The sequence below is a fragment of the Macaca fascicularis genome, chromosome 11 (assembly GCF_037993035.2).
Source record: "Macaca fascicularis isolate 582-1 chromosome 11, T2T-MFA8v1.1".
NCBI classification, from domain to species: Eukaryota; Metazoa; Chordata; class Mammalia; order Primates; family Cercopithecidae; genus Macaca; species Macaca fascicularis.
Window position 1 is genome coordinate 48,112,085 of NC_088385.1, and position 27,916 is coordinate 48,140,000.

Below are 27,916 nucleotides of genomic sequence, written 5' to 3' on the forward strand. Positions count from 1 at the left end.
CTTTTTAAATTTGCTGCAGACACTAAAGGTTGAAAGAATAGTAAAGATCTTTTCAACTGAAGCCTTGCTTTCCTAAGAATTCTATGCTCTCCACCCTCATTCAGTTGACATCACAACAAACGAGGGTCTCCACCTTGTTCCCGCCTCCACACATTTCATCTGGATAACACACTTCATTCAGCATCTCTCTCCCATTCAGTGATTCTGCCATCCCCAACACACACCTTTCCATGAACCCCCAGACCTCAGTCCCAGGTCAGAATGACTTGATTAAAGAATAGTATCAGAACAGTAACAGTAAAAAAGAGCAAATGAATGAAAGTCAGGAGGCCTGGTTTCTACTCTTAGCTCTGCCACTAAATTGTCAGATGAATGTGGGTAAGTCACTTCAATTTATAAAAGATAGAAGGCAAGTTAGATTGTATCTAAAATTCCCTCCCAAATAATTATAGGAAGTAAATTATAATCACTTTTTTTTTCTAAAAAATCTAATCAATACTAAAGATAAAATAGAAGAAATGTATGCTTCTGCTTGGGTTAAATACCAGAAAATCACGTTCTTGTTTTCTGTAAATAGTTCTAATTTTATAATTGCTTATGTTTTATATAAGATGGAAAGTCACAGTTTATGCATATTGGCCTCCCTCTCCCTTTTCTGCCCAGGACTTTGGTTATGAGACCTTTTAGGAATCAGTCCTAATCCACCTCTCTAGTATCCTCTCTTAATATATCCCTAAACCCTCTTCGTGGTAGCCAACACTGAACTTCTCACCCTCCATGTAAATAGTAGCTTCTCTCTGGAGCATCCCCTCTTGTGGCTCATCTTGCCTCTTGATTCATCCCATCTATCTTTTACCACATATCCCATTGCACTATAGTGAATTCTTTATGTGCTTAAGCCTTCATCTATAGACAACGAGCTCTTAAATGACCACTGGACTATAAGAATGCATCTCTTGAAAAAGCAATCTTCAGAGTTAAAAAGTGTGTGTGCGAGAGAGAGAGACAGAGAGAGAGAGAGAGAGAGAATCTTGTGATCAATTTCTGATTCTGATGAGTAGTTGCTTAGTGACCTTAAATAAATTACTCAATGCTGGCTCTGAATTTCCTCATTTATAACATAAAATTTGTAGATAATATCTACCAAAAGAAATTGGGACTATAGTCCAAAAAACAGAAGACTGAAAACAAATGCTTAAGGAAAAAAGGAGTTTTATTGGCTCTCCTTGCTAAAATTTCCAAAGGTTTATTGTTTTAGATATAACTTGTTGCAGGGGCTCAAATAGTGGCACTAAATTTCAATCTTTATCCATCTTTGGCTTTTATTCCCTTTTTTGCATCCATCCTCAAGGTCTATATATTGTGGCATGATAAAGCTTAGAGCTACTCCTGATCTAGATTTTTGTGGTTCAAATACAATAGAAAAGACAAGTGTTCTTTTCCTAATAGTTTCAACAAAAGTCTGATTTTGATGGGCTTGAACTAAATAATACTCATTTTTGAAATGATCACTATACCCAGTAAAATAAAATGCACTTATTAGCTAATCCCTAGATCACAAGCCGAGCCCTGGAGCTGGAATCAGCCCTGAACACACACATCAACTAGAAAGAAAAAGGTGTAATTCTGCAAAATAAATTTAGGGTCATGTTTCCAAAAAGCCAGTGAATAAATGCTAGATGGACCAGAAATAACTACTGTGCACTGTATTACCCTATCAGATTCTTAACAATTAAATGAGACGTTATTCACAAATCATTTAGAGCAATGTTTGTTTGGGACATAAGAAGTTTCCAAGTGTGATCCATAGCATGTAACAGGTGCTAAGAAAATATCCAGTGAGTAAAGTGAATATGTAAAAACTGAACATGCTAGAGGAATTCTTAGAATGAGTAACTTCATAGATAACTTTGCTTTAATTTTACAGTTCATTTTTGATTACTTTTCTTGTTGGCAGAGATAAGAGACTAGGTCACATCTATTGTTTGTACAGCTTTTTGAACATATTATACTTAATCTAATACAATTATGCTGCTGTACAAATATAGCAAAAGCAATTATACCCTACACCCAACTTCACTTTAGCAGTTAACTAATTCAGCAAACACATGTGGGGCTTCTCATAAGCTCTCAGTCCTCTGCTGATACTAGAAATGCTAAGAAAAAGAAGATAAGGTGCCATCCTCAAAGAAACAAGTTTCTTTTATTCATATCTAAGGCTGTGGGATATAACAACAGACATAACAGATAAGGACCTTCTTAGAGAACAGTAAACAGGTAATTTTAAAACTAAACATCTTAATGAAATATAAATTTTCTAATTAAAAAAAAAGAAAGAAAAATAAATGCTCATAATTGCCAAGAAGCCACTAAGCATCAGTGCAATTTTCATACAGGACTTTAGGATCCTTATTTCAGAAAGAGTGATGGACAAGGGTACCATCTAGCAGTTAAACTGAGAGCTGAAAAATGAGAAAGAGCAATATACTATGAAGTCAGAGGAACATACTATTCAGAATTAAGACCATGTCCCTTAGCTAGAATGTGAATCCCAGCTCCACTTTCGACTTGCTGCGTGACTTTGGGCCCAAGTTCTCTCTGTGACTTCTTTTCTTCATCTATCAAATGGAAATAGTGATAACTGTGTTTAAGAACTGATAGAACAATGACACTGCTTGCATTCAAGCCCTTAGCTTCTCTTGCATGAACTGGTAACATTCGCTTAACCCTCCAACTCACCCACTATGCTAGTGCTGAAGTCATCTTTCTATACTACAAATATGATAGTTTTAATTCTTTTGTAATAGCCCCCCTTTACTTTTTGCAAAGAGCCCAAATTACTTAATAGGATGTGGTCATCCTTCCATGATCTGGCCCTTGCCTACCTCTGCAGTTTTAGTGTTCACCATGACCGCTCATGCAGCCCAACCTTAAACTCTTAGCTTCTCACACATTAACTATGTAAAGCTCCTCTAATGTGAAATGCTGTTTCCTACCTCTGTGCCTTTGCATGGTCAGTGCTTCTCTGGAAATTACCTTGGTAAACACCAAGACTAATTTTATGATCTCTTCAATGTTTGCTGGATTCTTCCAGTAGCCCCCAACCTAGAGCTGACTACCATGTCCACAAGGTTTCCCTCTGCCCCAGCCCATATTGATATGTGTGTGTGTGTGTGCACGCACGCGTGTATGTGTGACAATGAGAGTAATCTAATGAGGATACTGAAATGAGTAATACAGGATAAGAAGGAATAATTCCATGAGAGAAATTCTTGAAAAACAATAAAGGAATGGTTTACAGAGCATGAGTAGAGGCACTCACCTTTGGTAGGATTGGGGATTTTTCTTTCACTGTATAGAAAGGCAGCCCAGAGAGTCTTTCTACGTACAAATGCATGTGGATTGATAAGTGGAGGGAAGACACAGAGGTTTCCATTCCATGGTTTATTTTTCCTCCATGAAATCTAGAACAAGATGACTGGCCAATCATGAAGAGAGAGAAGGGCATGGTAGCAGAACTGCAGACAGAAGAGGTACAAGATACCTGACTGGGAGGGCAGAAAGTTGAGGTCATAATAATCCACTAGGATCCAGTGAACTATGAGATAAGGTCATCAACTAAGAGTGGGTGGTTTTTGTTGGAAATTTGAAAAAAGAGGAGGAATTATGACACTAGTTCCTTTAGCATGTGAAACAGCAACTTGGCAAGGAAAGTAGAATGTGATTGTTGGGCAGCATGGATTGCCCATTTGCAACTTGTAGTAAAGAACTTAAAGGGAAAGCAGTCGCTATGGTCATCATGGTGTGCATCCCCTCTGGGACCATGTCGCTGCTCAGCTGGGGAAGCAGGGAGGTGAATACTTGGTCTTAACCGCAATTGACCTTTTTCTGGATGATACAGTGGACAAAGAGAACAGCAGAGTTGAGGATTTCGGAACTCTGCCAATGCTTTTTATCTAGAAGCGTGTTGCTATTTTTGTCTTCTATGAAATTTTTGTTCCAAGAAAGGCAAGATTACATTTTTTTAACAGATTGAGTTGGTGTAGTGTATTCTTGGTTATCAAAATACTCATATAGCTTTGGGATTTTGAATTGGTAAATATTCATGATGTGCAAAAAATCATGATACGTACTGTACGATCTCAGTCCCGTAAAATTGAATATTGTGCCTACACATGCACAGGACCTAGAAGAACTTGTCAAACTATAAACTGCTTGTGATTGTGAATGATTTTGTTCTTTGCTTCTTGTGTTTTTCAGTTTCCTATAATGCACATATTAACTTTTTAAAAATAGGGTTATTTTAAAAGCCAAAAAAAAGATATTATGTCTAACTGTGAATTTCAAGCTGCATCAGGAGACAGGAGTGGGCTCGAGGGAATTATTGACAGTGAGAATGGGAAGGGTCAACAGGTTCAAGCTCTAGCGAGAGAACAGAAGTGCTGGAGTGAGAGCATTTGAGCTGACCAGGAAGTGAAGTGCTTAACATTGCTATTTTAAAAATAAGGCATCTATGAAAATGACATTTTATGAATGGTCTTTTCTACACATTGCTTATGGCATGTTGAACTATTTTGATGGAGACCTCCCAAAAACTGACATATGAGTCAGGAAATCAAATCACATATGGCTGTGGATAGTTAGCAATACCTTTAGGAAGCTAATAAATGATCATTTTAATATCTGCTAAAAACTCAACAATCAACTATGAAAAACCTTGGATTCTGGATTCTTTCGAAGGTAAACCACATGACGCTAACAAATAACAAAGTAACTGCGATTTCCTCAAAAGATACAACAAGCAAAATAGAGAAGGCGGGGAAAAAAAACCTTCCTGATGTAAACAGAAGTGTCTTCCTGGTTTCCTCCTATACCTTTGTTCTTTGTTTTAGACAGATTGCTTTGGGGTGGAAGCCCATTCTAGGAAAGTTTTCCTTGCAGTCTGCCTGGGTCAGTAGTTGTTACAGCAGAAGTAATGATACAAAATTTATGGATCATGGCCAGGCATGGTGATTCATGCCTCTAATCCCAGCACTTTGGGAGGCTGAGGCTGGCAGATCACTTGAGGTCAGGAGTTCAAGACCAACCTGGCCAGCATGGTGAAACAGCATCTCTACTAAAAATACAAAAATTAGCCAGGTGTGGTAGTGGGCACCTGTCATCCCAGCTACTCAGGTGGCTGAGAGAGGAGACTCGCTTGAACCCGGGAGTGGAGGTTGCAGTGAGCCAAGATCATACCATTGCATTCTAGCCTGGGTGACACAGTGAGACTGTCTCAAAAACAGAATTAAAAAAATAAAATAAAAACAAAATGTATGGATCACTTCTCACTTCAATTTTATGTTTCTCTTTTCTATTCCTGGCCCAGATTTCCCGACATCGACTATTGTTTGCCAGCATCATGAGTTCGTTTCCTCCCCCATTAACAGTAGAGGCAAAAGTAATGTTTCTTTCTTTGTTAAGGTATAAAATCTACTCCAAATAGGTCATTTATGACTTCTTAAGGGGATTCACAGCCCATAGTGAGAAGCAGCCAACCTGGGCCTAGAGAAATGTGACTGCTTTCTTTCCCAAAGAATGTCTCTGATTCTAAGAATGGGAAATTGGAGGTTAAAAGCCGCCCATATTTCAGAAGACCATTGAAAAAGAAGTAGTCAAATAAAGAGGCGGGATTAAGGATGTTACAGAAAAGACATGACCATAAGCTTTAACTTTCACCCTTATGTCTCCACAGAAATGTGATTTAATTATTAGTTGCAGCGACTTGTTATGAATAATTTGGAGTTGGAGAATGCAAACCTGAAATGTTTTGTCAGAGGGATTTGATATTCCAGGATTTTTGTGATTTATTTTTTACTAAGTATTATCCCCAGATTCCATTATGCAGGAGATAATGACACTGAAACAATATTTTTATAACAGACTATCTAGCTTTCTCTTAGCTGTGGAGATTAAAGTGTTCATATTTCTCATTTGATTCCTTTTTTGAAATAAATGTTTTATTGGAACAACAAGGCATGATATTTCACTAGTTACTAATCAACATTAAAAAATATAAGATGATATATGATTAACACTGAGATTGAGTAAAAGTGCATATATTGTCTAATAAATGAAAACCAGGAAAATAGTAAAAATATGGACATAAAAGACCCTACATTCCCCTGTTGTCAACTGATATAAATGACTAACCTGTCTAGCCCTAGATCTTCTTCAGACTTGAATAGTGCTGACTGCATTTGAATTTTCTTATGAAGAGGAAAATCTTTATGGCATGCATGGGCCTAAGTGTTCTTTAAAGTTTGGGAACAATGCTACTTAAAAAGTCACTGCTTTTTAAGCAGTGTCAACCCTTGTTTCTTTCTCCAGTAAGACAGAGTTCTATCTAGAAGGCATTTTTTTTTTCTTAAGTTTCTCATTTCTCCCTAGACTCAATCACAAAAAAATATAAAAATTCCACACCACTGGAGTACAACCAATTTATGTAAAAATCCTATTTGTGTCATTCTATGATTAGAAAGATGTTTCACAGCAAGCTTTAATAACAAACTGTAATCTTCTACTCGACCTTCACCCTATATATAATCAATTTCTCACAATATTAGATGCTGAAGTTAGATTTTTTTCAAAGGACTTTAGACACGTCCCCAGAACAGCACGTCTTGAAGTACATTTAAGTCAAAATAAATGTAGTTTCACCAGGTGTGTGAAGTGATTCTTTCACTCTAGTGACAAATGACTTATGGATGGTTAGTGCTGCCATCCATGCAGGCTTAGCTTTGATTTGTATACACTCATGAATTGTCTCCATGGAGAAAATGTGCAGAGGTAGCATTTCACTTTTATGTGTTTCATCAAACAGCTTCCAAGTGACGGAGGGAAAGGTATGAAAGTTGTTAGGGAAAACATTCTCTATTACCAGGAGGTTGTTTCTTCAGAAGTCAGAGGCTTATGTGTCCTGTGAAGGGAATACTTAATTAAACCTGTGCTGCAGAATTCCTTTCAGATAATCAGAGTCTTTATAAAGCCACCTTTGCCTCCTACAAACAAAATTGTCTACGGGTAGCTGCTTATAAGTTATTTTGACATAGAATTAAGGGAACTTTGATTCTAAAATGTATGTTTATGTGTTTTAATATAAACTATGTAGTATCTGAGACATTCTCAGCCAAGAAATACAACTTCACACTTGGGACTGGTGTGAGATGGTTTGCGGGATCCAGAAAAATCTCAGTTTGGTCTCTTACGGTGCCTGAAGGCTTTCTCCCAAGGGTTTAGTCCCTTGCATTAAGGCTTTGTATTTGCAGCCTTTATTAATATGTACTAAAGCCTGATTGGGTCACATTTTAAGTAATTGTTAATGATGATTCCTTTGAGAGATATTTATGTATTAATTATTTTTATGTCTCAAGAGTTAACTGTGAGAGAACGAAAAATCACACTGAATGCCAGGTTTTGTTAGGGGACAAGCAAAATGGCAAATCTATAATACTCATACCTCTGGGACTCCAAGCAGCTGAAAAGAAATAGGAGGGTGTTGAGTGTCTTACCAAGGGGAATATTGGAAACAAAGACCATGGAGATAACTTTGAGACCTGTTTCACAGTTTTGGTTTGGTCCAACACAAGGAAAATATTGAAAAGTTACTTTGACCTGAGGACCTTAGTCTCCTTTCCTCTGAGATTCTTGGGTTAGTGCTTTGGTTTGTGGTGTTGAAGGATTATAGGCAGATTCTGCCCTTTTTGTTTTAATATATTCACTCAATTTTATTGCAAAACAGTTGGATATGCGCCTTCTAAGCAAACACCAAAGTGAAGGTACGCCATTGAGAATGTGGAGAAAACATACAAAAAAGAATATTCCCCCCTGAAAATGTCTTCTCACGATACTGAGAGTTGCTTCCATGCTTTGCTAGGGCATTGAAAGTCAGTGGATGTCAGCTTTGGCTACAGCTCCTCATTTGTGTTGATTTAAAGGCCCTAATCTCAACTCCTTATGGAGTGTGTAGGTTTCCTTATTGGCCTCTTAGGAATCACTAAGAGATACTCCTCAACTGTATACCTTGTTGCTGTAATTGAAGCTGTTTTGTTGCTATAATTCCTTCCTAATGTTGCAGTTTTAGTCAAGTATTGTTTCCCTCTGGAGGCATTAATTATTACCAGTTTTGAAAAGACCTTTGCTTGATGTGTACATTTTTGCTTCTGGTGCTAAATCATTTCACTGTTTCCCAGTCTACATCTAGGTAAAAGGATGTGTCACCTTTTCTCTTTACTGTTCAGCCTACGCTATAACCTTTTTAAGCACTATAAAATAGAGTATCTTTGTCCACCGGACAGAAAGTCAGCATTCTTCTTAGTTTCATGCATTTCACTAATTTGCAGTACTTATCTCAGAATAGAGGATTTAAATTTAGTTTTATTTGCTATTATCTGTGAAATTATTGGTCACTGGAGTTTATGAGAGCAAATCCTCTTGCTAAGGATTTACTCATGGTGTATGGTGCATCATTTTTATACAGGTTATTATCCACTGTCAAGGACTTCATTGAAATACAAAATTGAAAGGGAGGATATTTACTCAAATGTAACAGAGTGTTCTGGGAAGTATTCTCCTGTTTGAAGTTAAGTAGGTTTTCCTTCATTTTGTACTGGTAACTATTTCAGATTTTAGACAATTAAATGAGTACTCTATGTCTTTGTACATTTGGGCTGTTATAATAAAATACCATGAACAAGGTGGCTTCTAAACAGCAGAAATAAATTTATCACAGTTCTACAGGTTAGGAAGTCGAAGATCAAGGAACCAGCAGTTTTAGGGTCTGGTGAGGGCCTGTTCCTCATAGAGGGCACCTTTTCACTGTGTGTGTCCTGACGTGGTGGAAGAGGCAAGATAGCTCTCTGGGGACTCTTTATAAGGTCACTAATCCCCTTCATGAGAGCTCAGCAGCCCTTACAACCTAATCACCTACCAAAGGCCCCATCTTCTTGGTAGGTAAAATATGTTGAAACCCTAACACAAATTGTAGGAAACACAAACATTTAGACCTTAGCACTCTATTCTTATCAACTTTCATAACCTTTACACACACACATACACACACACACACATTTATTTCCGATCAAAGAGGAAAGACTACCTACTTATGGTTTTACAAAAATCTGTGTGCACCAGGAAAGATTTTTGAAATAAAATTAGTCACCCTTCAGCTAGTTGTTACTGAGTGCCCACACTGAAATATCCTGTTCTAGGCTCCGGAGAAAGAGCATTAAGCAAATTCAGACATATTCAGAGCTCCCACAGAGCCTGAGTGCTAGAAATTGATCCAGACTTCACTTCTAATTTAAATAGACATTGTTCTTCTTCATCCGATTATTTACTAATGGGTCTTATATTCTCCATCCAATAGGAATAAATTCTCCATAATTAGTGTGCTAATTTGTGTTTTAATCCTTGGAAATATGTAATTTATCCTGAAGTCATCTGCTTCTGAAAGTAGTACAAGTCCACTTCATCATATAAAACTGAAATACACTGAAATTTATTATTATTTTGCTGAACATAAATCAGGAAATAAATTCAATATACGTTACCTGAGGACTGACATTTCAAGCCCTTAGCCATGTGTTTCAGTAAATGTATTTTCTTGTTCATTTACTGCTTCATTTTGAATCATTGCCTCTGCCCCAAGTGGCTTTTGATGTCTCTCCCTTCAGCCTGGATGAACCCATTTCTTTCCAAGAATGACAGTTTCTACAAAATAATAGAAAACCTTGGTCAAACCTGTACAAAACACTTGCTTATTATCATATTGTATAGAACTCCAGAGCAGGAATGATGGAAACAGCTTGGTATAGTCTTTTTTTTTTTTTTTTTTGAACTTATTTTGTTCTCTTATAATACAAATAAAAACATGTAATAGTAACTCTCCATATTCTTATGAACATTTTGCCACCAACTCTGAGATTCTCAAATATTTTATTGATTCCAGTGTATTGATGTATGCATGTATTTGATTTATACATTATTGTGTAATTTTTAAGGAATTTTATATTGACAGCTTGATGCAAACAGCTGTGTATCTCCAACGTTACAATAAAAATATAAAACACTGGCTTAACTTCATAGAAATCCATGCTGAAAGAACATTTGAATAATACTGGTAAAAACAAAAAGTTAATTTCCAATGTTGGGCAATAATTATTAATACTTGCCAGAGTGACCCAAAGAATATCAGTGAGTTCTCCATTCTGCTGCAGATTTTCTCTCTGACATAAATGTCATCTGTGTGTGTTGTTCTCTCAGGAGGTCGAGTTGTGTCGTGTTAGCAGTCAAGAGAAGCTGGGCCTGACAGTCTGTTACCGAACAGATGATGAAGAAGACACCGGCATTTATGTCAGCGAGGTAAGAAACGCCATGGAGGGGAAATTAGAAGAGGGAGACCAGAGGAACAGAGCGAAATGACTCACAGTGAGAAAACCCTTCCTTAAGAGGCTTAAATGTGAAGAATTGGCCATGTTCCAAAACTTGTCACTTTCAATTAGGAAAGTAAATCATGCTGCCCAAGTAATGTAATTATTATCAGCTTGTTTAATGTGAATACTTTCACCCCAGAATCCCAGCAAGGAAAAGTGCAAAAGTGGTAACATTTTTGAATTCCAAATTTGAATAAATTCCCATAAGAATGCAGCAAGTCCATCAAAGTTTTTGATCCTCAAACATCTGTCCTTCCATTCTACTGTCTCTTATGAGTTCTATTAACAGTAGCACTGGCTAACTGTTTTAAATTACTACTCACAATAATCACATCTTTTACTCTGCTGATGGCATTGATACATTTGAATGCCCAGTGAGTGCATCTATTAGTTTGTTTTATTCAACCCCACAATGAGATTCTACACTTGATCTTAGCCAAAGGCCAAGAAGCAATACACAAGAGAGAGTCTAAAATGCGAGCTACTGTTAGTGTTAATTCCTTTTAAAGACTGTGAAGCAAATTTTACTACAATAGATGATTTTTTAAAACTCACAAAAAGCGTTACTTTATGTGAAGTAGGAAGGTGTGTTTTTAAAAATTAAGGCTGAGCACAGTGGCTTATGCCTATAAACCCTACACTTTGAGAAGCCAAGACAGGAAGATTGCCTATGGCCAGGAGTTTGACCCTGTCTCTAAAAAAAAAAAAAAAAAATTAATTAGTCAATCATGGTGGCATATGCCTATAGTCCTAACTACTCAGGAGGCTTTGGCAATAGGATTGCTTGAGCACAGTAGTTCAATGTTACGGTGAGCTAGGATTGTGCCACTGCACTCCAGTCTGAGTGACAGAATGAGACACTGTCTCTAAATATAAATAAATTAAAATTAAATATGCTTATGATTAAAAAGTACATACTTATATGTGCAAAACATACATGTATATATATTTATATATAAATGCAGAAGTTAGACGAACTAGATACTAATTGCTGCTCTATGCTGTTCCAAGTTTTCTTGGCCATAATCATGAAAACATTACCTAATATACTGAACTTCAGCCTTCTCAACTAGAAAGTGAGTATAACAATGCTTATCTTATTGTTTTGATAGACTTGCTTAGAGTATGGAAGAGATAAAGTAATTAATGCATTTAGAAAACAATACAACTCTGTAAGTATAAAATATTACCCTTTATCCCTTTACCAAAAAATTTACTAACTGGATTCTGCGACTGAAAAATCTCCAGATAATATTCAACTTATGTAGTTCTTTTAAATATGCAATTAGGATAATTCCTCTGATTAGGGTAAGGAAGTATAAGGAAACACCTGTGGAATTGTCTTTTGTAATATGTACAGAGGTAGGAAGGTAGAAGTTTAATATTAGTTTGATTACAGTTCTAAAGATGAGGCTTTAGATTGTGAGTGGCTTTTAAATGGGATAGAGTTCATGAATCACCCCTCACTTCCTTCTAGTAAGTCTCTATTTACTATTGAAATATGTCAGTATTGGAACTGCACTATTCAGGGAAGAGAAAGAAGCCACAGGATCTGAACATATGTACTTGGAAGGAATGTTTTCCTTTTACCTCTTACACGTAATTATAGTGTCATTTATTCTTGATTGATGATTTAAGACTCAATTATTAGTTGGCACCCCTAATAAGAAAGTAATATCTAACATATGGATAGAATGCATCAACCTTATGCTACACTTGAAACAGTTTGCTTTAAAAATAAAGCTTTGGTGCAACAAGCCTAAATAAAGTTTGAAGCCATCATATGAAATCTGATAGATGAAATTACCCCCAGTAAACTGTAAGTCATCACTCAAATTTAGCCCATTAAAATGCTGATAACCTCCTAATAGAGCCTTAAATATCTATACATTCTAAAATAGTATGTAGTAAATATACTTTAGCCCACATGTAAAGTGGTACTAATTAAATGCATGGATCAGATGTGTGTGTGTGTGTGTGTGTGTGTGTGTTTCTTGAGCAATATAGGTTGTAAATTTCTTTATAAATTAATATGTCCATGAGACATAAGTATCTTTAATAAGTATGGACTTGGGCCAGGCGCGGTGGCTCACACCTGTAATCCTAGCACTTTGGGAGGCGGAGGCGGGTGGATCACGAGGTCAGGAGATTGAGACCATCCTGGCTAACATGGTGAAACCACGCCTTTATTAAAAATACAAAAAATTAGCCGGTTGTGCTGTAGTCCCAGCTACTTGGGAAGCTGAGGCAGGAGAATGGCGTGAACCCAAGAGGCGGAGGTTGCAGAGAGCCGAGATCGCGCCACTGCACTCCAGCCTAGGAGTCAGAGCGAGATTCTGTCTCAAAAAAACAAAACAAACAAACAAAAAAAAAAAAAGGGATGAACTTACACTGTAGCTATCAGCTTTACCAAGACAGATAAAGCAGGATTTAAAATGATCTCATAGAAAGTAAATTTCCTGGGTCCAGAGAGTCCTGGTGTTACTATCATCTCACGTCAACTGAAGAGCATGTGTGACAGTTGGGATACACAAATGAATGAAGGAATGTGAAAAAAAAAAAAAAAAAGAATGAAGGGAAAAAGGAAGGAAGAAATAGAGGAAGAGGAAGGGTGGAAAACTGGTCTTCAGAGTAAGTTCTGCTCTAGTCCTCACAATTTTATTCTTGTTCATTCTAAAATAGCTCATTTGCATTTTTAGAATCAGTGAGTTTTGATGGAGAGAAATATGGCATGCACTGTCATAAATCAACACAGAATTTTGCAATAGTTTTTTCAAAATATATTTTAAAACCATATTTTTAAGTTATTGAGGGAATGTTTCATATTCAGTTGAAGATGTATGTCCTCTTTATTACAGGTTGACCCAAATAGCATTGCTGCCAAAGACGGCCGGATTCGAGAAGGGGATCGGATTTTGCAAGTAGGTGCTGTAGTAATTTCCTTTAGTTTCCCACGGTCTGTCCAAAGTTACTATTTTATTTTGTTTCTTTTTCTTTTTTTTTTTTTTTTTTTGAGACAGAGTCTCGCTCTGTCGCCCGACATGGAGGGCAGTGGCGCAATCTCCGCTCACTGCAAGCTCCGCCTCCCGGGTTCATGCCATTCTCCTGCCTCAGCCTTCCGAGTAGCTGGGACTACAGGCGCCCGCCACCAGACCCGGCTAATTTTTTATATTTTTAGTAGAGACGGGGTTTCACCATGTCAGCCAGGATGGTCTCGATCTCCTGACCTCGTGACCCACCCGCCTCGGCCTCCCAAAGTGCTGGGATTATAGGAGTGAGCCACCGCGCCCGGCTTATTTTGTTTCTTGTAAACTGTTGAGAAAAAAATTTGTCTTTGCTTTTGGATATTAACATCTACAAAACCAAAAAAAAAAAAAAATGCTATCATGTAAAACTTATTAAGGATGGTGTGATTTATTAAGAGTGATTAGCTACTAATTAGTGATTCAGATCCCATCTCTGGAGTCAAATTTGACTTCTCTTCCAGCTTGCTTGGCACATTGCCTAACCTCCTCTCATCCTAAGCTTTATTTCCTCGTCTTAAAAAAAATGGTAATAGTAACCTATTATTGTTGTGAAGGTGAAATGAGATTATGCACACAATATGCTTAACACAGTGCATAAGTACGTAATAAATATTAATGGCTATTATTACTAGCAGCGGCAGTTATTGCTGCCTTTTCCAGAATAAACTAAGTGAACATGGATCTAGATGTTCCTTTGCTATATGAAATTCTAGAAGTTTGAAGAAGTTTCAACTACAGTCATGCGTCACTTAATATGTTCTGAGAAATGTCATTAGATGATTTTCCGGTTGTGTAAACATTGGAGAGTGTACTTACACTGACCTAGATGGTACAGCTTACTACATACACACCTAGCCTAGCTGGCATAGCCTATTGCTCCTAGGTTACAAACCTGTACAGCATTTTACTGCACTAAATACTGTAGGTAATTGTGACACAATGGTAAGTCTTTATGTATCTAAACATAGAAAAGTACAGTAAAAGCAAGGTATTATAATTTTATGGGTCCACTGACTTATCTGCGGTCCATTGTTGACTGAAAAGTTATTGTGTAGTGCACTACTGTATTTACTAATGAGTTGCTGGGAGATGAAGGAGAATGTGTTTTATTCCCCACTTGGAAATGTGAAAACATAGAGACTGATTACATTTCAGCTTTACGTGAGACATAGTAAGCAGACTGTAGGAGGGATGTGAGGCTGGAAAGAGAGTTTTAGGCCAAATCAGGAATAGCTGAAAGCCAGTTTCTATCCTAAACCTGCCTTCACCTGCTTGCTCTCTCCTTTCTGAGTCCTCTCCCATAAAGAATGGCTGCAGGGGCCAGGCCCGGTCGCTCACGCCTGTAATCCCAGCACTTTGGGAGACCAAGGCAGGCAGATCACCTGAGGTTAAGAGTTTGAGATCAGCCTGACCAACATGGTGAAACCCCGTCTCTATTAAAAGATACAAAAACTAGCCAGGCATGGTGGCAGGCACCTGTAATCCAACCTACTCTGGAGACTGAGGCAGGAGAATCACTTGAACCCGGGAGACGGAGGTTGCAGTGAGCCGAGATGGCACCACTGTACTCCAGCCTAGATGATAGAGTGAGACACTGTCTCAAAAACACAAGAATGGCTGCAGGGAGACACACAAGGTCCCCAGCTCCTGTAAACAGATCAACCCCAAGATAAGACCAGAGGTCCTTTGGGATGGAATTTCACTGCTGATCACAACTGTGAAACAGAGAAGAGGACTTGAATGCTAAATCCAGGGAGCGATAAGCTGTTAAAACGTCACTGCCACAGTTCCAGAGCTCCTATTTCTCCTTGTTGGATACAGACCCCTGGAGAGTGTTTTTGTTTTTGTTTTTGTTTTTGTTTTTGTTTTGGATTCCACACTTTTGGAATCTGAAAACCAGGGCTTCAAAAATAGACAAGCTATTGTCCAGCATTTGGAGCACGCCGTCTCTGTTTAGGAAGACAGGAGCATACACAGATGATTATGGTACAGCGTGACACTGTCATGGTAACATTGCCTGCGCTGCCTGGGCACATGTCCTGCCCAGCCTTCTGCAGCTCTCTCCCTTATTCAGGACAACACTCATGGAATCACACCACCTCCTCACCGCCTGTTCTTCTTCTAGCTAGATAGTGCAGAGCTCCTTTTTCACCATGGACCTTCTGCTAAGGCTCCAAACGGGAAAGAATACAAAGTGTGAATTAATGATCGTTTGGGTTCCCACTAGTTATCAGAAAACCTCAAGTTTATAATTTCTCCTTCCATGAGCTCCCTAAATAGTGATCTACAGTAAACAAAACAGAGCTATGTCTGTCATACATGGGGGAAGGAAAAGTGAACCAGGAAGCCAAGACATAGTCTTGTTGGCCACCACATTTCTGTCATCTTTAACACATGCACATGAATAAATCAATGAATGAAACCAGGGTATTCAGTGGAGAGAATGATAGGATAGATGAGTAACATCTGTTGGAAAGCTTTGCTTGTATAGCCTCCTCAAGAAATTAAAGGGACCATTTTCATGTATCATCCAGATAACAAAAGCTTCAAAAATGTTTTACTATTTTTTAAATGTTGAAATCATTTTAAATATATTGTTCACCTTGTTAACATCTCCAGTAAAATATACTGAAAATAATGTAATCATTTGATGCTCAGAGCCATGTTATACCCAGCATTCATTCCAGAATGCTATAATAGAGTCAAATGCTCAGTGATTGGAAAGTCTGGAAAACCTGTGCCCCAACATGAAATGACCTTGTCTGGATACATCTGCAGATGCATTAGGTCTATATTGTGTCATTTTTCTTACTCCTCCCTTGCTGTTGCCAGCGGGCAGGTCTTCCTCTTGCCAGCTACTTCACATCTCATACTTTCTACTGTACCTGGCTCCCTTCCTAGTTCCCAGCTAAGCACTTTTCCGTAGGCTAGATACACAAATACAGTTATTAAAATTTCATTCATTTGTTCTGTGGGTATAGTTGGATAGAAATAAAGTGGGTGTGTTTCCATACATGCATACTGTATGCTATGACACTTCCAAATCCTTAGGGATATTGTGGGCAGATAAGTTTTTAGAGAAAATACCTACTAGATAATAAAGCATTCCTTAATGGTCTAGGTTCACTAAGGAAACAATAGCAGGATGTTGAAGTGCTGTTTTCTGCCTGATTACTTTATATTCTGTGACAAACATGTCACACTTAATACATGTCCCACTAAAAAAACCTAGAATACAATTCTGTCTGCACACATAGGAAACAAAGAGTCTTAAGGGTGATTATGAAATTATATTAAGTAACACTTTGACAAAATTGTACCCAGAGACAAATAGCTCCCTTATGGTTGATGAGGAGATTATGGGATACCCTGTAATGAGCAGTTAATGACTCCTTTCCCAGAGAGATGAGAATGGGAAAAACAGAGGATTTACCTCTTATCCTTAAAGTTTCTCGGATGGCTTTTATTTAAATGAATCCCTTAAGAGCAATTGTGATTTTAATTTTCTGTTCATTTGACCTAAGTAAAGTATGTCAATGGCCCTGCCCTCATTGTGTAGCCAAACTTTTCTTAATGTAGCATACTATGGGTCTGTAGGTGACCTCACCCAGTGACATCTCACTCACACACACACACACACACACACACACGTGCTCTCACACAAAGGGGATTGTTATACAGTAGGGATTGTGCAGAAGAGAAACCAGAAACCAACTTCCTGAGAATAGTTGTGGTTCTACTGTGTTTTTAGTTTGCAAGGAAAGTTCTTCTTTTTCTTTCCTTCACAGTTCTGTCTGCTGTGTCATTTCCAGGAACTTATATCAAATGTCTCCAGGAATTAATCAGAGGACATTTTCTCACACAATTTCAGGGCTGAATATGGCATTTCTGAGTCAGATAACAAGAGTAAAAGACCACATATGTGACCAGCTTTCCAAGGAGTTTCCAAAGAGGCAATGCTATATTCTCCTTTTCTCCTTGGGATGGTAAACCTGTAATATTCCATGTAAGCAGCCTAATCTCATGTTGGCCAAAAGCTCAATCATGTTCCTAAGGATGACTTCCTGACAAAACTTTACAAGAACTCAAACAGTGAAACAACAGGACTTCTAATGGGCTCTCTCTTCATTTCTCTGTTCTACACATAAACTGGTTGATATGGTTTGGCTATGTCCCCACCCAAATCTCATCTTGAATTGTAGTTCCCATAATCTCTGTGTGTCATGGGAGGGACCCAGTGGTAGGTAATTGAATCATGGGGACAGTTACTCCCATGCTGTTCTCGTGATAGTGAGTGAGTTCTTGCAAGAACTGACGGTTTTATAAGGGACTTTTTTACCCTTTGTTCGGCACTCATTCTCTCTCCTGCCACCCTGTGAAGAGGTGCCTTCTTCCATGATTGTAAGTTTCCTGAGGCCTCCCCAGCCTTGCAGAACTGTGAACCAATTAATCCTCTTTCCTTCATAAATTACCCATTCTCATGTATTTCCTTATTGCAGCGTGAGAACAAACTAATACCCTAGTTCTCTTATTCTTTCACTTTCTTCCCTTTGGATATTTCCCCACTATTTCTGTTCTTTCCACATCTAGGTCTCCATACTTTGATCACCTCCTTTGTCTCCATAGTAAAATATAAACACATTTGAAATAAATCTTTTCTTATTGCCTAAGATTCTTGAGTTTTCCTAAGAAATTCCATTGATGGTTCAATGTCAAGAATTTGAGTTGCCCACCTACCTTTGGTACAATAATAGAAAAAACCTAGATATTGGTATATGGAAGAGAAAAGCTATATTACATCTCATTTCTAAGCTTTTAGGACTTTACACACACACATACAAAACACACTCATACACAGATACAGGAGATTGGGCCTACAGTGAGATTTTGAAAGATCTATCCATATAAGTACCACAGATCTCTTCTTAGCCAAGGCAATATCCATTCTGAAACTAACATTTACATATGGCGATGTACAGAAAATGAGACAGTTATGTTAAAAAAAAAAAAAACCCTACCTGCTGTCTTTTCCTTGGTTCTCTTTCCCTCTGTTTTCCTAAAGTGGAAGTCCTCCATTAAGCTATGTAACATAACTACTCATCTGTCTCCCTCCCTTATTGCTGGGTCCTCCACTTTCATGTCTGTCTGGTATTTTCCCAGCACAGCAGGCTGCATTCCCACAAACAATCCTGTAACTATAAGCCATTATTTCAGGACCAAGACCAACCGAAGGTGGAAAACTCTATCTGATTCTGTTCCTCAATTCTTTTCATTCCTTGAGAGGTATCTTTGCTGAAACCCATGGCTACATTTCTTGTCCCAGTATCAGTTTGGGTATAAAACTAATGTCCTGAGTACAATAGCATCTATCAAGTGGTTGGCTAAAGTGTGGCACTTATTTTCTAAAAGAAATAATAAATTACATTTTAATGTCAGGTTTCTGTGGCAGTGATTTCATCTGAGGTATGATCCTGAAGGTAGAAGTGTTTCTGCAAGAAATGATCTGTTGCCCCAAAATAAGAACTAATTGTTGCCAGGACCAGAGAACATAGTTCTGGTCATAATGAGTTCTCAGGGGAGAGAGATGAATACCAACTATAAAGAAACTAAAAGACAAGCAACCACATTATTTCCTGATGGTCCTCTAAGGGTTAGAAATACATATGAGGTAGATATCTTTTAAAATAAAACCATGTTTACTACTATGCATTTAATTACTTTCCATAAATTTCACTCTATTTGCTTTACTTAGTATGAAAGAGACTTGTCTTTACTAAGGATTAAAATATAAATTATGATAATAATAACAACAATAACAATAACATCAACAGTAATATTTGCCAACATTGAAGACTTTCTATGTACCAGGTGCTATTTAAGATTTTTACCTATATCAACTCATGTAATCCTTATAAAGACCCTCTGGGCAAGGCACTATTATTATATGCATTTTAAGATAGCAAACATAATAGCAGCATTAGACTAACATGAATAACTATTTAGATTAATGGTAAGTGAAATTCAGATGAAGAATGAGGAAATATATATATATATATACACACACACACACATATATATATATATATAGTCAAGTGGAGACTAGGAAAAAAAGAAGTGAGAAGTATATTTCAAACAGAAAAGATGAAGGTAAGCTGTGTAAGATCACCCAATTGAATTCTCTCAGGATCAGATGTGCCTGTAGTGGAGAAGAGATGAATAAACAGGTTCATATTTGACAGACAAATAGATGCATTACAAATATATTACTAACAATTACCATGAAACAGACATAAGCCCTCAAAGTGCAAATAGAGTAAATACTGCAAAGTCATTATTTTAAAACTACACTTAAGAGAGGGTAGGGGAGGTATAGTGGAATCCACCACTGCCAATTTATCTTTATTTGAGAAAAAAAGCCTTGGAGTTAGTACACACATATTTTTCCAGAGGTATTTACGACAAACCACGACATATCCTTCCCAGTCATTATTTCCCATTGTGGAATCATAGTTTCTGTTTCCTAATTTAATGAATTTTATTTGTGAATTGCAAAAACAAATGGGGAATGCATGTGAAACTTACAACAACTGAATTTCCTTTCTATGTATACAAGTGAGAAATGACAGTGATTGGAGTAAGAAAACACAACTTGTACCCATATATATATTTTTTATTATCATTGTCTGCTTTCCTTGCACTAAATACATATAAGAGTGTAGGAATAAGGATTGTTTATTATGGTCCAAAGTTGAAATTCCTGGGCTTGTTTTCAGATAATTACGTCTGTCCTCATGTATCAGCCAGAAACCCAGAGACCTATGAGGAGAAAAACCTCAATAGTCTACTCTATGCTTTTAGCAGAAGTCCTTAGTGAAAGACATTAGATTAATTATTGAAAAAGGAATGGTCAGTGCTGCCACATTTTCCATCTGTTTAATTTATTCAAGTAATTAATACTATTTTAGACAGAATTACTTGACCTCTTTAGTTGTAAATTCTTTCCACATTATTTGATTACATATATGGATCAAAAATCTTATTGTCTCTATGGAGTTAGTAATCAATAAAAGAAAATAATCATTAAATATCCAAAGGAAAATGTTTTGTCAATTAAGAGCTAAATATATTTGCACATGAAAATGTGGTTTAAAAAAATAAACTTTACAAATCTCATTTACTCTTTCTTTAGAACTTAGAAAAAGTAAGAAGATCTATTTCTAATGCCACTGGAATCTTTTCCATGAAATCTAAAGTTTACTCAAGCTTGGTTTCTTTCACTCATCATTACTTTAAAAATTCAATTTTACTCTATGTTAATTTTTAAAAAATTGTTAAAAGTTATTTAAAAGATGAGTCTGAAGATATTTCGTTAGTTTTATGCTTTAGGAAATGGATAAATATTAGAAGGGAAGTGGAGTATTGATGAGAATGTTACTTTACTTTGATCAGTTAAACACTGAGATTTATCCTGACGATGATGTTTGGGCAACTGAGTCAGACCCACACACAAATATGAAATGATTAAATAAAAATGCAATCAGCAGTGGCCTGGGAGCATTGCCTGGTGAGAGATAATACTGCAGCTCTCTAATTGGCTCGCGGCGAGCGTGCAGGATGACAGATTTCAGTTGTGGTATTGCCAGTCCTTCTTCCCCCAGCACTATTATCTCAGAGTGACACTTCCATTACTCTGAGCGAAGAAAGATGAACGTCACCTGTCAGGAGCTGGTTAATTGTGTTGCTAGATGTATGTTGCCAGGGCGCAGGTTGGACATTTATGAACATAACTGCTTCCTCTGATGTCCGCCATCCTTCAGGGATCGATATGGCTCTTACAGTAAGCGCGTAATTGAGTGAAGGCACTTTGTGCTGAGGGGCTGAAGATGAGCCCATTGTGTGAGCTTCATTGTCCATACATTTACCATAAATGAGCTGATATTTGCCATTTATTGTGTGCAGCATTGTGGAAATGGAAACTAATGTGCCACTCTCATTTGTTTACTAGATAAATGGGGAAGATGTCCAGAATCGAGAAGAAGCCGTGGCCTTGCTGTCTAACGATGAGTGTAAGAGAATCGTGCTGCTTGTTGCAAGGCCAGAGATTCAGGTCAGAACAGAGATCAAAAGTCTTGAGACTGAACTTTATATTCATTGAATTCACTGAGTGTAAATTCGTGAATGAATTTATATTCATTATCTGCTATTCTCTATTAAATCATTATCATGGTTATCTCTCCCCACATAATCCACCAGATGGCCTATGTGGGAGCGAATTTTTAAAATACATATGAAAGCAATTAAGGTATACAAAATACAGTGAAGACTGATCTTTCCTAACTTGTCAAAAATATTATACATTAAAGACTTCCTTATATTGCTCCATAGAATGGCAGCTAAATATCCCTTTTAAGAGGGGAAAAGCATACCAAATTGAATTGTGATTCTCTCCTTCAATTTTCCAGTTACTTAAATAAATACTCAAATGAAAAATGGCTGTATAGATCCTTTTAATTCTGTGTGAATCCTTGCTTTAGGTTTCCGTCTGAAAATATTTAAATGGCATATGAAGGTCTCTTGGAAGAATCTCCATGAGAGAAACACTAGCCTACCTAGTCATCAACTTAAATCTTTTTCAAATAACTTTATCAATTCAAATGTCTTGTATAGCATGATCTGGTTCCATGTATATTAAATGAATTTTTTCCAAGTTTAGTGTGACCAAAACAATTGTCCAGCCAAAAACAAACTGATAGCTTCTAAATAAATTTTTTAGATCTTTATGGAAGAAGATGTCATGAAAGTAAAGGAAAGGTAATGGTGGAAGAAAAGTACCATTGGGGCTTCCTTTTATATCCTTTTTATCTCTCACCACAAGGCAGAAGGGACAATACATTGTCACCAGTCTATCCATCTGTCAGTAGTTTGAGTAAAGTTAGTTATATTGCCATTTGTCTCCTTGGTTATTGATCTGATATTTTTCAGACTCAGTAACTACATACTATCTATAAATTACATTGAGTAAGTGTATTTCAGTGTCAGACTGAATCCTGACTTGAATATAGTGGTTATAAAGGATCACCCTTTCCGCATATGTTTCCTTTATGCCCTTGCCCATTCTAAATGGTTCCCATAAAGTTTGCCATAGTCTGGGGCAGAGTAAACTTACACACCTGAGGTCTTAGGAGTGGGGAAACAAGCCCACACAACCCCCACACTGCCTATATGGGAGCGAATTTTTAAATGCATATGAAATTATACCAATTATCTGGAAATCTCTCAACCCAGTTATCTCACTGCTCCCATTTTCTTCAAAAAAGAACATAATAAAGGGGATAAATGCACATTAGTGAAATTTATGATAAATTGAAGTTGCCATCTCTATTGTAGAGAAGATATTTTTATGTTATAATGTGGTTTCCCTGCCCTTTCCATGTAACTGCTAGAGAACGTCATTAATTTAGAACTAAGCATTTCCTTAAACTATGCCACATAGTGGCCATAATGGGCTGTAGAAATAATAGAAATTAATGACATAAGACCAGATCCTGTTAATCTTTGATGGAATACAAACGCTGAGTAGAACCAGTGGAAAATCTGAATATCTGGCTACACTTCTGAACTTTTCCTCCAAAAGAGTCAATGCTGAAGGATGAAATTTCAAATGAGATTTCCCTTTCCACACTTGATGAAAGATGGTTGTCTGACTCCATAGGATGCTGTCCTGCCTGTCAAAATTACGATCTGCATTAACCCCTTGATCCTGAAGAAACCTTCATGCCACTGGAAGGAAGCTAATTGCCTATAGAAAAAAAAAAAACGGATTTCCATGGAAATCAGGAAAAGAAATACATTTTAAGACCATACTTTAAAAATGTAATTTGATCAGTGCATGCTATAAAGTGGCAAAAAAAAAAACACTAAAAAAATCTTGTTTTTATATCACCCATATTTTTCCATTGAACTCATTGTATCTCATTATTGGTTTGGTTTTGTTTTGTTTTTGTTGCATGTATATTTTATTCAGGGAGAATGTGGAAGCTTTTTGTGTGCTTTTTCTAGCTTTTTTTTTAATTTTTAATGTTTCAAATACTCTCTAGATTCTTGGAAATGATCTACAGAGTTGCTAGGGGCAGTATTGTGCATCTGTGCAATATTTTTAAATAACTCATTTTCCTCATTTCCTGTCAACTCTCTTTCATTTTCTGCCCATTTTCTTCCAGAGACCATTAAAGATATTGCTTTTCTGTCCTATTTCCCGCAAGACACTGGGGCAGAGAGGATTCTCATAAGAACTTGTAGCCATACCTTTGAGACAGTGTAGGTTGTTCCTGTCTCTGAAATGCCACATGTGGCCCCCTTTGGTGCAGATAGATCCCCACTCTTAGTAATGACTATCCCTCTTTTCCCACATCTCAGCTCAAGGGAGATGTCTGTCTCTGCCATTACATTAGACTCAGACTATAGTGAATGCACAGCTAGGTAGAAAGGGGGAAATAGGAGAGAGGAAGGAAGTGAGCAAGAAGAATCTCCCTTTGCTAATTGGGCTGTGTGCACCTCCAGCCTAAAAGAAAGCCTTATCAAAACAGACATATAATGACTATGGCTGGCAACTCAGGAATCTACTGGATTACTCAATGAGAAAAGAGTTACGGGAAATCATTAATTTTGACCATTTTCTCTTTATTTTCCCCACCACTTCATTTAATCCTCAAAAAACTCTGTTTCATCATTCACTATATCAGTGTCAGAAAATACTTTATTTTGACCTAAAGAAAAATTCCTTGATGTGTTTGAGAAAAGTAAGCACTCCCCATTTTAAGTAATTTTTTATGAGGTCTGGCATTTGTAGCTTTATGATACTTGAAAAAGATTAAAGAATGTAAAATTTGAACAATTATCAATTGGACCGAATTTACATTTTTAGTTGGCATAATTATCATAGCTCATCTGCATATCAAAGTCAAAGGCATTTGATCAACTTATTCAGGCCACATTAAGATAAATGAGGATGAACAAATGTGCCAGCACTTTGGGCCCCAGTTAAATTTGAGGTCATTGAAGTTCTACATGGCCTTTAATAGATATTATAAAATCTATGATTTGCCTGCATATTAATAAAGATGATACATATATGCTAATGCCTCTTTTGGTGCAGCTTAATGTCCTTTCTAGTTTGTTTTTAAGTTGTAGAAGTCCAGTTATGTTTAAAAGCTTATTTTGCCAGTTCACTGGTGGTGAAAATATCTCAAACTATTATCCATGTTTGCTCACTAGAATGCTGCTATTTCTTTGTACAGAGTGATGCAGAGTTTTGACAATAATCCAGTTAATTTAATCAGCATAGACAGCTAATTTATGTAATCCAGCTCCAAAAATCCACTTTGAGGCAAATTATCTGTACTGTCAACATTGATCATATTAGCCAGGTAACCACTAGTTTTCCACTTCACTTTGTATTGAAAAGCCGAAGGGATTTGTTCAGTTTAATTTGCGTTAAGAGTCCTACAAGAATACTTGTTTTCAGCACCCATAAACAAAACCCTGCACGCCCCACACCACTCCACCACCCTTAAATGTCACATCCACTGTGGTGCTTTTCCTATAAAATTGGGCTTGAAAACGAATTAAAATAGACATGGAGTGACATTGCTTTCCTTTCCTTTTTTTTTTTTTTTTTTTTGAGAAGAATAACAGAATTTTCCTTCCTTTACAGACAAAATAAATGTTGTCTGTAGATTCTTTTGTGGCAAGCAGCCATCTTGTTAATATGGGAGCCCACCTAAAAAGAAAAAAGCAGGATGAGGATAGCATGAGCGTATGCGGGGCACTTTGTATGCAGTCTCGTTGGGGGTTGTTGTTAAAGAAAAAAGCCCAATTGTCTCATAGCCCTATTAGTAGCACGGCAGTCCTTTTAACACGGGACTGTTGGAGGTAATGAGCATGACAGCTGTGGATTATGCAGGATGCTTTTCATACATTTTGAAAGAAGGTAATGTTCTGTGCTGTGAGATTTACTTGGTTATGAGAGAAAATCTGTAGCCCTGTTTCAGGAAAGGATAAAAGGCATAAGAGTCCAATTTTTTTTTTTTTATCATTTTTTCTTCTTTCTGAAAGGTGAACCATGGGAGGCTGGTATTCTGAAGAGAATCATTATGATAAAAGGAACTCGTCGGGCACCGGCCATTTAAGTTTACTCTATTTTACCATGAGTTCTCACTAACATGATATAATGTACTAATGTATTCTTTTGCAGCTAGATGAAGGCTGGCTGGAAGATGAAAGGAATGAATTCTTAGAGGAGTTAAACTTGGAGATGTTGGAAGAAGAGCATAGTGAAGCAATGCAGCCCACTGCCAATGAGGTGGAGCAGGTAGGGCCAACAATTTGAACTACATGATTTGAGATGTTGCTTGTTCTTTTTTAATGTGTAACCATAAATGGAGATGAAAACAAAATCAAAGGGTTTAATCAAACATCTCTGTCATGGTAATTTTTTAGAGCAAATGGTCATCTCAAATGAAGCAGAGGGAATAAATAAAATGATTTTCCATTTCCAGTTTGGGAAGCTTGGGGACCATTGTGAATACAGTACAGTAGTATTCAAATGTTGACCCAGGCACTACTTCAAACTCACTGCAGAAATTTCAGAGTAAAAAATGTGTGTTGCCTCTCAATATGCCAGCTGAAAACAAACTGAGGTAGCCTCCCCAACAAGTAATTTTTTTTTACTTTAAAATATTAATGTATCTATTTGAATACTTAGGCTATCACTATAGGATGAAGATGATGTGATGTAAACCATCAGTTTTATTTGCGTACTGGATGGCGTGATTACACCTGTATATTCTGAATAATCATAGAGATTATCCTTGGTCTTATGGCTGCTGTTGACACATTTCCCACAGCATAACTTGTGCAACATTTCTCATAGCATAGTTTGAGATTATTGACATTTTTGCCTTGAAGTCACATATTCATTCAACTAAAAACTTTGAACGCCTAATATACTCCAAGCACCCCGTTTGAAACTGAGAAAACAAAGAAAAATGAGTAGAACTGCTGTTCTACTCATGGATTCATAATAAGTGAAAGATCACAGTGTGATTATTATATTATTTTTATTGTCGTTTTCCCATTTTACAAAAACAAGCTCAATATATTCTAGATTTTTTATGTTACACTCATGTCATTTATCTGCCTGATATAATTTTGTTTTCAGTTTACAGATTTGTTTAATTATCTTCGTATTCTCTACATTATTATTATTATATGTATTTTATATATATATATTTTTAAGATGGAATCTTGCTCCGTCACTCAGGCTGTAGTGCGGTGGCACAATCTTGGCTCAGTGGAACCTCCACCTTCCGGGTTCAATTGATTCTCCTGCCTCAGCCTCCTGAGTAGCTGGGATTATAGGGACCACCATGCCCAGCTAATTTTTGTATTTTTAATAGAGACGTGGTTTCACCATATTGGTCAGACTGGTCTCAAACTCTGACCTCGTGATCCACCTTCCTCGGCCTCCCAAAGTGCTGGGATTACAGGCATGAGCCACTGCGCCCAGCCTCTTTCTTTTCTTTTTAAAGATAGAGTCTCGCTCTGTCGCCCAGGCTGGAGTGCAGGGACATAATCTCAGCTCACTGCAACTGCCTCCTGGGCTCAAGTGATTCTTCTGCCTCAGCCTCCTGAGTAGCTGCAACTACAGGTGCATGCCATCATGCTCAGTGAATTTTTGTATTTTTAGTAGAGATGGGGTTTTACCAAATTGATCAGGCTGGTCTTGAACTCCTGACCTCAAGTGCTCCACCAACCTCAGCTTCTGAAAGTGCCGGGATTACAGGGGCCTGCCACCACACCCAACTAATTTTTGTAATTTTAGTAGAGATGGGGTTTCACCATGTTGACCAGGCTGGTCTCGAACTCCTGACCTCAAGTGCTCCACAAGCATCGGCCTCCGAAAGTGCTGGGATTACAGGAATGAGCCACTGCACCTGGCCTCAACATTAACTCTTAACACATCTTAAAAGATGATAATTTTTTTGAAAATCTTGACAGGCTTAGAAACATGCAGCACAAACATTCTTTCACTTTACCACGCTGAATAATGAAATATTCAGCTTGCTAACATCCCATAACAGAAATGTGTATGAGTGTACACATGTCCACATATTAAATACATAATTAGATTACACAGTATAGCATCAACATAGTCATATGTGATATACTCATTTGCTCATCATATGGAGTTTGGCCACTCCACAAACAGAAGTTCATGCTCACAAGTAATATCGCTACTCTGGTAACTGCCTTTCAATATAGATAGGACAGATTAAAATTTTTATGTATAACTTCAACACTGGCCACAAATAAAGATATTTTTGGTGGCAGCTGCTGGTTACAAACAAGAAAGTCCTT

The 27,916-nt window shown here is 37.3% G+C and overlaps 1 protein-coding gene and 1 non-coding gene across 4 annotated transcripts in view; one reads left to right on the top strand and one right to left on the bottom strand.

Moving 5' to 3' along the window:
• PDZRN4 (PDZ domain containing ring finger 4) overlaps nt 1-27,916 on the top strand; it is a 415,409-nt gene that overhangs the window by 382,961 nt on the left and 4,532 nt on the right. For all 3 annotated transcript variants that reach the window (XM_005570591.5, XM_005570592.5, XM_005570593.5), the window contains 4 exons: nt 10,303-10,401; nt 13,331-13,393; nt 21,504-21,605; nt 25,752-25,868. In XM_005570591.5, coding sequence (XP_005570648.2) covers nt 10,303-10,401; nt 13,331-13,393; nt 21,504-21,605; nt 25,752-25,868 — 381 coding nt within the window. The remainder of the gene's footprint in view (nt 1-10,302; nt 10,402-13,330; nt 13,394-21,503; nt 21,606-25,751; nt 25,869-27,916) is intronic.
• On the bottom strand, nt 10,744-10,927 carry LOC123567834 (U2 spliceosomal RNA). The gene has a single exon (XR_006690927.1). It is a non-coding gene; the product is annotated as a U2 spliceosomal RNA (small nuclear RNA).